General features: G+C 40.3%; 1 protein-coding gene across 1 annotated transcript; it reads right to left on the reverse strand.

The window, feature by feature from the left end:
* Positions 1 to 1,652: 1,652 nt before the first annotated feature.
* Positions 1,653 to 5,821, reverse strand: LOC146373598 (extracellular calcium-sensing receptor-like). The gene is made up of 9 exons (XM_084950104.1): positions 5,682 to 5,821; positions 5,089 to 5,383; positions 4,722 to 4,808; positions 4,329 to 4,598; positions 3,898 to 4,107; positions 3,517 to 3,792; positions 2,873 to 3,100; positions 2,672 to 2,795; positions 1,653 to 2,563 (listed from the first exon to the last, which is right to left on the reverse strand). Exons 1-9 carry the CDS (start codon positions 5,789 to 5,791, stop codon positions 1,653 to 1,655), a joined length of 2,511 nt encoding a protein of 836 aa, XP_084806230.1. The 5' UTR covers positions 5,792 to 5,821.
* Positions 5,822 to 10,036: the final 4,215 nt, after the last annotated feature.

A 10,036-nucleotide genomic window follows, 5' to 3' on the forward strand; every position in this document is an offset into this window, starting at 1 on the left:
GTCCCAAAAGAGAGAGTATCTCAGGGTCTTGTTCATGAGTAAGGAGGAAGGAGCAACGGAAATGAGCTGTCTCTAAAGGGTGGCTGGCCTCTCCCTTAGAGATAGGGTGAGGAGTTCAGCCATTCAAAAGGGATTCAGAATAGAGTGACTACTCCTCCACACTGAAAGCTGCCAGTTGAGGTGGTTCGGGGATCTGGCAATGATGCCTCCTGGGCACCTCCTAGATGAAGTATTTTGGGCATATCACACTATCGGAGTGTTAAAAACAGCTTGAAATTCTCATGAATTGTTTGCAAAAGAAAAATCACCATCATAATGCGGCTACCCCTTCGGCGCCAGCTGTGGACTCAAGGCTGGAGCCGAACAAAAACTCCCTGATAACGACTGTGTTGAGTCTGTTCCTTCCCATTCCATGCAAGGCCACCTGGGTTGGCTGGAAGACTGTTTACTTAGCCTGGCGGGGCGAAGGACACTGTCTCAGCTGAACTATGGACACGCACACACATATACTGATACTGATAAGCACTCACTGATGCATCACCCTCCCTATCCAACGCCACCTCCAACGCTTACCTCCCCCATGATGTGGACATCGGGTCAGCTGGAGGCGCAGTCGAAGATTGCAGCGGTCCCAGATCAGATGTACACACTGGAACACTTTCCCATGTTGCTTGTCTGTGTTTATTGTGTTATGGTGTGTTGATACCTGTGCATTCCTGTATTATCCTTTTGTGTTGCACATTTCAATGTTTTTTTTCCTCGCTACCTGGCCTGACCTGTCTCCCCAATGTGATGTTTGTATTGTATGTACAGTCGGCAAGGTCTGTCATCTCGGTTGTGGGCAAAAGACCTGCAACTGACAAATAAAGGCTATCTCATCTCATCGCATCTCATCTCATAGAAGAAGGCCACTTGGGGAGACCGATAGCATACTGGAGAGATTATACTTCTAGCCTATAAAGCGTTTTCCCGCATAAGCTAGAGGAGGTGGCTTTAGGGAGGAAGGTCTGGGCATATTTCCTCATATGACTGCCCCTGCAACCTGATCCAGATAAGTGGAAGAAAATGGATGAATAGATGGATAGACAGATGGATGGACAGAGGGATCATGTGTTTTGGTGTGATTTTGAATCCAGCTTTTAAAGGACTGATGATTATGGTTTTTACTGAGTACTTCATTTTGTTCTTAATAAATTACACAATGTATATAAGTAAAGACTGTCAACTTTAGTAATATTTCATTCATCAACATTCATTTGTTCATTCAAGGGTTCTCTTAATTTTCTGAGTAGTTTATTTGTATTCAAGATAAACATGAAGACTTTTAAGATGATTTAAGAAGATTTTAAGTGAAAATGCTCAGTGTGTACAATAAAAAAATACTCACTGAACCTAAGGAGCTTGGAAAGAAAAGCGGCTTCTCGGATGAGAGATGAAACGTCTTCAAGCAACTTAAAGAAGTCCAGACACTTTTCTTTCCAAGCTCCTTAGACTACGATGACCTGGATGACTGAGAACCTTCACAGACATACTCACTGAACCCCACTAAATTACACCTCTTCCAAATCTCTATTTGTTGGCAGAAACTTCTGAAGCCTTTCCCATTTCTATTATACTGTAAAGCTACTTTTCTAATCTGTGAGGAAAAATGTTTATGACTGAGTGCCACGACCCATTATAGCTTTTTTCGTGTTCAGTTCTGGTCTCAACAGGATTATGTAACATTTGGGTCCAAACAGTGTGATCAAGAGTCCAAAACTTGAGGCCAGGATAGCAAATACCTCCACTGCATCTGCATAATTTCCTGGTGAGCTGATATAGACAGGAACAAAGGCCACCCACACAGCACAGAAGATCAGCATGCTGAATGTGATGAGCTTGGCCTCATTAAAACTGTCAGGGAGATTCCTCACCAGGAATGCAATTAAAAAACTGAGGAAAGCCAGTATACCAATATAACCCAGTAACACTGCAAAACCCACAGTGGACCCAAATGCACACTCATAAACAATCTTATCATTTTGGTATTGGGTGTTTTTATGTGGAGTTGGAGAGGAAGAAACAAGCCAGGTAGTGCAGATGGCTGCCTGAATAGATGTAAGAAACAGAACTGTTCCTCTCTGCTGCATAGCACCAAACCACTTCAGACTGGTTCCCCCTCCTGGCTTGGAGGCTTTGAAAACAGCCAGAACAACCATGGTTTTTACCAGGATGCATGAGACACACAGCACAAAGCTGATCCCAAATGCTGCATGTCTAAGTTGGCATGTCCACAGCCTGGGTCGTCCAATGAACAGCAGTGAACAAAGAAAGCACAACTTGAGTGACAGCAGTACCTGGAAACTAAGTTCTGAATTATTGGCACGTATTATGGGTGTTCTGTGATGGTAGATAAAGATCCCTAGAACAACAGCACATATACATGTGCCCAGCAGTGAGGTAGCTGTCAGACAAATACCCAAAGGCTCATGGTAGGACAGAAACTCTGTCTTCTTGGGAACGCAGTGGTCACGCTGGGGGTTTGACCAAAAATCCTCTGGACAACTGGTGCACTCCAAGGAGTCTGGCAAAAGGAGAAAGATCAAGAAAGCGGAAGATGGTGAAATGCATACTATATTTAATATGAATGAAAATAAATATATCTTGCTGAAAAAAAAACAAAACACCTTACTGGTCTCATTAGTGACTTTTCCCTCAGAACAAGGGATGCAGTCAAAACAGCATTTGGGTTCCCCCTTCTTTCTCACCATGTGGGTACCAGAAAGACAGCTTTCACTGCATACTGATCGAGGTGGCTATTGGATGAAATCAAATATTACATATAAATATACTGTACAATTGACAAAATATAAAAATCAGAAAAACACATAACCTTTTTTGAAATAAAGTTCCAGAAAATCTTGTCTTCATCAAGTATGAGTTCTTCACCGTATAAAGCTGAACTCTTAACCTCACCCACATTCTGAACTTTCGTGCTTCCATCAGGGAGCCACAACCAGTTCATCACATCATAAATTGGCACCACATCACCATTTTCATCAAACGACACTTGATCCCCAAATGGAGTGGTGAAATTTACCCTTTCCAAGTAATAAAGAAGCTGTTAAAAAGGGATTCATAAGAAATAAATAATTTTTAACAATCCAAACAGTGGCACCCTCTATTTGATAGCGAAATGGAATATTATACCTATTATACCTATACATATAAACGTAATAAAATCGAATTCTATATTAAAGAGGGCTCCTTAATATGTAATATCTTTAACAATTTCAAGAACTCTAATGATACATTACATGCATACTCGTTAAAGTGCTCTGATCTAAATATATTAAACATTTCTTTTACTCAGAAATATTGAAAACTCATTTAGCTCACTTCAGCTTTTTCATAATTAATTTAATCACCCTGCTTTTAGTCATACAGGGTAAATTTTGTTCTGAAAGTAATTACAGATCAAATAATTTACTCATAGATTGATATCTAGTTGACATAGTGTGTAAATTCATATCACACCTGCCATGGCTGCAGTGATTGCAAAGTGGCACAGCTTTGCCCACTGAAAGGCCCTCTTCCTGGGTTGCACTGCAGCATGTCATCAAGGGAATATGCCAGTGCATAAACAGCTTTATACACATTGTACTCAGGCCGGAGGTTGGAAATGTCCAAGATCTCAGTGTTCACATTTTCTAGATCTTCCTCTCCAGTGCATAATGCACCTCCACCTTCCAGCCAGCCTGCTGGAGCTGGTGCAAATCTGCACTGAAATGTAAATTCCCAAAACTGATTCACCTGAAATATATTGTTGACAACTGTTTTTTCTTTTTTCTTTTCCATTTAAAAAAACATGGCATAATGAAATTCTTGTCAACATCACGGTAACATTTCAACTCCCACCATGCTATTTCCATTGTTATTGTTGTGATGTAGGTCAGGACGTATTTGTAATAGGAATTCTCTGAGCCCTGGTATTTCTCCTCGACGAATAGCAATGCCCAGTGTACCACCCAGGTATGGCATGAACTGAGGTGTTTGGAGCACACCAGCTGTTGCTGTCCAGCCTTCACTGGCCATCCACTGTAGACTTGTTACATTCTCCTTTACTACCTGTGCATTATATTTTACCAAATGCAAAAAGTGATGTAACTATCCCCTACTTTTGTGACATTAACATCCAACTTAGGTATTTGCTATAAATTGTTATATGTTATAAATTGTTTCTTTACGTTTCTGTAGTCATTCAATTAAAGACATAATACATATTTTACACAGTGTATAGATACAGATCTTTATAACAAGAAATAATCAAGTTTTCTTTTAAACTTCACCTCTTCTATAAGGTTTATCATGTGACTCTCATGTACAAAGGCAATGACCACACGAGCTGTTGATTTTTTCATCACATTCACAATCCTCCTGAGTTCATCTGTGTCTTTGTCCCAAGGTAAAACTTCAATGTAGTCTAGGCACCCTTCACCAGACAAACTTAGCTCGAATTGTAAGGATCTGGCAGCGTGGCGTCCATAATCATCATCACTGATGAGCAGACCTGCCCAAGTCCAGTCGAAATGTTTTAGAATTTTAATTATAGCACGTACCTAAGTGAAAGCAACATGAGAAACATGAGAAAACATGAGAGCATAGATAATAAGAAAAATTTTAGTGGATTAGCCGCTCATCATCTACTGGCAATTGTAATAATTCTGCTGATTGAATTTTACCTGGAAAGCATCACTTGGGATCGTCCTAAAGAAGGATGGATATTTTCGATGGTCACTCAAACAAGAACATGTGGCAAAATAACTCACCTGTGAAAGATACAGACAATATATTTTAGAAATATTCAAAGTCTTTACTGCCTCCTTTAAACTGGGTATTGCGTACATTGGTCTTGTCATTAAATTTACAATTAATAACTGTCACTCAAACAGGAAAATGTGGCAAAATAACTCACGTGTGAAAAACAAAGACTGTATATTGTACATTGTTCTTGTCATTAAATTTACAATTAAGTCAGTATATACAAACACTGAAAAAATATATAAAGTCATACAACAATAATATGGTATAGTTAAACTGAAAACTTACTATCGGTACTCGGTATAAACCTAAGACACTGGAGATGGCAATAGAAGGTGTAGATGAAGAATCACCCACAATCCCTAGAACAGGAGGATTTCCAGTACATGTACCATTTGATATAATCTGCTCCTCTTGACCACCGGCTAATGATAATGCTCCACGGAATCCAATTCCAAGTTCAACACAGTTGTCATAAAGAGTGTATCCCAGAGTCACATTAGGTAACAGGTTGGCATTTCTGTTGATTTCATCAATAACAAATGCCATGGTTTGTGCCTGCCTAAATCCTTGTACATAGAAACTAACAAAATAAATTTAAATTAAAAAAATATATCAGGAAAAATGTTGCAAAATGACTGATACAAAAAATTAAGAAAACTGAATAATAATTTATGAGATATTTTATTTGAAAAATCAAGAAGATTCTCCATTCAATATACATGCCTTATTTATGTATGCACTAATGCATAAAATGTATGCATTAGTATGCATTTTATGCATGCATACATGCATAAAATGTATGCATTTTATGCATTAACCCACATATTGGCATTAAGTTCTTCTGGGGTTTTTTTGTGCTATTTTCCTGTCATACTTACCCATGGCAAGTAGGCTGTTGTGGCTCTGAGGTAAAAGATGGATGAGGAACACTTGAGAAAAAGTGGACTGGAAACAGTCCACCCAGAATGATATCTCCAACCTTGTTCATTCCATTTAGATGAAATTGTCCCTGCAGCTGACACGAGGAGGGAAACAAAGAAGAGGATACAGTATAAGTGAAGTAGGAATACAATAAAATGACCAGGACTAAATTGGTTTGTAAAAATGAACACATGATAGCTTTCTGGTTTTCTGAGCCTAGTTGTGGCATTTTATTACTTTCCCATTCCCTTTTAATAGCATGCTGTGTTGACTATTCTTTTATAACGCCCATCAGGGAAAAAGATGAAGAAAGGGGTGGGCCTCAAATACATTTGGTCATATACTGTTGTTGTATCCAGGTAGGCTTAGGTAACACCGTGAGCATGTTGTGTGTGTGGAATGTTTTGTAGCACACACAAAACAAAAGAAACAGCTTTTTTTGTGCTTTGTGCTAAGGCTCAAGACTAAGACACCAGATATTCTCATTCAAGCGCCTTCCCCAGGCCTGGCTCCAGAGTGGGGCCCGGGCCGGGTAGACTGATCCCTTGATTCCTATCATAGGGGTCAACTGAATCAGTCTTCATCTGGCATCTCACCCAGGACTAGGTTGCCTTGGGAAACCCTACCAGCGCAATAAAATAGCATAGCCCCTGAGTTCACAGGATCATACAAATCCCTCCATTGCAGCAAGCCGGTGATTTGCAGAGGGTTTTAGTTTTTATTTATTAATTTTTTTGAATGACACACTAAGTAAACTTCACTGTGCAAAGGTATTTGTTTCTGTTTCCTGAGCCCATCTGATGGATGAGTTAGACCAGAGGTGTTAAGCGTAAGACTTGGTGGCCATAATCAACCTGGCAAAGATTCCAATCAGCCCACTGGTCAGGGTTGGAAAATATGTCGTCCATAAATGTATACATTTAGGGACTTTTAAAAGAATTTTTTTTTGGTTTTACAGCTTTTCCTACTCCCCGGAAGCCATTCATACTATACCAAAGTAATTAAGTAATAGATAGGTTTCTATATAGGTTCCTGTTTGTATCTCTCTGATATAGAAATTTTGATTTAAAAAGACATCAATAAAGAAAACTGTTATGTGTCAAAAATACAGGACACTCAGGGCGTTAAGCTACCAGAACCTTCTCTGTAATTTTACACATTTATCAATGTAAAATGATTTTGACATCCCTGAGTTAGAGGCTAACAAGGCATGACAGGTGAGTGGTAAACAAGCAAGCAGTTAAGTTACATAGCACTTTCAGACAACTCCCAGCTGAAAACAAAGTGCTGTACACTTGACATGACAAAAAATATGATACATTAACAAATTAAAAATACATAAATAAATAATAATAATTACAATTAAATTAAAACAATAAAATCAAAATTTTTAATTAAATTTAAGCAGTAAAATCTGGGTTAAACTGTGTTAAAAGCCAAGTAACAAAAATAGATTTTCAGACATGTTTTAAAAATGGACAATGAAGGGGCTTCTTTGATGTGCAGGGGGCAGGTTAGAAAGGTTCCTCTTTTTCACTCTCTGTGAGTGAGTGTCCTGGGTGCGAGGGGTCCTTGATGATGATAATGGCTGTCCTCTGAAGTCTGCCAGTAAAAATGTCTCTGCGGGGGGGGGGGGGGGGGGGGGGGGGGGGTGTAGGGAAGTGCCAATTGTCCGCTCTGCCACCCTCACCACCCGCTGCAGTTTCCTCTTGTCCTCCATAGTACAGCAGTTAAACCAGAGTGTGCGGCAGTAGGTCAGTTCTCCCACTTAGAAATCATGGAGGGGTCTGAAATTCACATTGTAGGTGCATTGCCACTGTGAGAGACAGCATTTAAAAAACAATTCAGGAAGTCTCATTGTGTGATTTTTAACGAATTTATTTATATAGCACTGCTGCAAATAAGTATTTGAACACCTGGCAATCAGCAAGAATTCTGGCTCTCAAAGACCTGTTTCTATGCCTTTAAAAAGTAGAGCAATTGTCAGAAAATGGAAGAGGCTAAAGACGACTGTCAGTCTCCCTCAGGCTGGGACTCCATGCTAGATTTCACCTCAAGGAGTATCACTGATGACAAGAAAGGTGAGGAATCAGCCCAGAACTACACAGGAGGAGCTGACCAATGATGACCACATGAAGAGACCTGGGACCACAGTTTCAAAGGTCACTGTCAGTAGAACACTACGCCATCATAGTCTCAAATCATGCATTGCACGATAGGTTACCCTGCTCAAGACATCATGTCCAGGCCCATCTGAAGTTTGCCAGTGACCATCTGGATGATCTAGAAGAGGCATGGGAGAAAGTCATGTGGTCAGATGAGACCAAAATAGAACTTTTTGGTATAAACTTCACTCGCCGTGTTTGAAGGAAAACAAATGAGTTGCATTCCAAGAACACCATTCCTACTTTGAAGCATGGGGGTAGAAACATCATGCTTTGGGGGTGCTTTTCTGTGAAGGGGACAGGACGACAGCACTGTATTAAGGAGAGGATGAATGGGGTCATGTATTTTGAGATTTTGAGCAACAACCTCCTTCCCTCAGTCAGAGCATTGAAGATGGGTCCTGGCTGGGTCTTCCAACATGACAATGACCCGAAGCACACAGCCAGGATAACCAAGGAGTGGCTCTATAAGAAGCATATCAAGGTTCTGGAGCAGCCTAGCCAGTTTCCAAACCTAAATCCAATAGAAAATCTTTGGAGGGAGCTGAAACTCCATGTTGCTCAGCAACGTGACAGATTTAGAGGAGATCTGTGTGGAGGAGTGGCCATAACTCCTGTTGCAGTGTGTGCAAACATGGTCAAGTACAGGAAAAGTTTGACAGCAGTGGTATACAAATACATTCTTTAAAAATCATACAATGTGATTTCGTGAATTGTTTTTTAAATGCTGTCTCTCACAGTGGGAATGCACCTACAATGTGAATTTCAGACCCCTCCATGATTTCTAAGAAGGGCAACTTGCAAAATCTCAGAGTGTTGTTAGGATTTAAATATATATTCTTAATGCTTATTTTCTGATTATATTGTTTTATGTATTTTAATAAGAGAGGCCTTTAGAAACCAACCCCCAGACGAGACAAAAACTAGGTAAGAGGGTGACAGGTGGCCCTGGCAACAGACTTTAGAAAGGGGAAGTTTAGTGCAGAGCTGCACAGGAAGTAAGACACAAAGAAAGAGGAACTAGGAACATATAAGGAGTTGTTTTGATCTAAACTTAGCGTGTGACGTAGCCGAACTATATATACACATTCACCTTGTGATTTTTTCAGAGCTGTGGATGCGTGCTCGTCTCTGCAGTTCTCCATTTCCGGAAATGAACAATAAAGATCATTTTTTGAGTTTTGACCACCCTGGGTCCAGTCTTTCTTTGTTGCCAAAAGAATTAAAAAGAACTCAATTTAATAATTGGTGCCAGTAACCCGGATTCTTTTGCCGCTGAGAGGACAGATTGGCTTAAGGTGGGATCTGATATGAGGCGAACAGGTGACCGGTCTAAAAAGATTTAAAGGTAAGCACAAGCCTGTTCAAAGAAAACGCAAATTTGTGCACATTGGATGAATTCTAAATTATCTGTTTGCCGAATGGATGATCCTAACCGTTAAATTGGCTCAGGAGTGGTGAAATTAAAGTGAATTATAAAATCTGTTAAGTAGATTTTGGGTGACATGTCCATGGTAATTTTGGGTAATTTTGGATAAATAAAAGTAAAGTCTGGGGATATTTGATGAAAGCTTATTGTTGTTAATGCTGAGGTGAATTTCAAAGTTGATGTGACGTGTGTTTGAAGTTGGTGTGTTATGTGTGTGAGCGTGTTACGTCAGCCAAGAAAAGAGATTAGATTAGGACATTTGGTCAGGGGAATTCATTCCCACATTGATTAGCAGGGTTGGACCCGGGCATCAGATGCGTGACAATTTCTTCCGGCGAGAGGTTTAGTTCGGTTGATTACCGCGACAACTAGGGACAGTCGTTAATAATCAGCGGTCAAGCACCACTTTTCTTGCACCGTTTGACCGACAGAGTTGGACTCGGGCGTGACCATTCAACGTGGCTCACAGGTAAGCTTTACGTAAAGCTTCAGGCGCCAGCAGGACACTGGGCGTTGATGAGGTGGGGCTTCCTGTCGAGCTGCAGGAAGCGCTTATAAATCAAGATAGGGCCTAGAAATTTGACTGCTATTAGTGAGGGCGTTCCTGAAGCGTGTTGATTGACCAGCAAGGTTGGACCTGGGCTTAGAGGCTTTCAAATTTGTCAAAATTGTGTAGGAAAAGTCTGGTACCAGCAGAAGGGGGCATAAGGGTTGGACC

This window comes from Perissodus microlepis, chromosome 14, assembly GCF_051167445.1.
Source record: "Perissodus microlepis isolate ML-2025 ecotype Zambia chromosome 14, ASM5116744v1, whole genome shotgun sequence".
NCBI lineage: Eukaryota > Metazoa > Chordata > Actinopteri > Cichliformes > Cichlidae > Perissodus > Perissodus microlepis.

What these genes read in the sequence shown, in the direction of transcription:
- LOC146373598 (XM_084950104.1), bottom strand. Translation starts at nt 5,791, where the DNA reads ATGAACAAGGTTGGAGATATCATTCTGGGTGGACTGTTTCCAGTCCAC. An exon ending in TCCCAAGTGATGCTTTCCAG is followed by an intron (nt 4,599 to 4,721) that starts GTAAAATTCAAT and finishes GCTTTCACTTAG; the next exon opens with GTACGTGCTATAATTAAAAT. An exon ending in GGAACTTTATTTCAAAAAAG is followed by an intron (nt 2,796 to 2,872) that starts GTTATGTGTTTT and finishes TTCATCCAATAG; the next exon opens with CCACCTCGATCAGTATGCAG.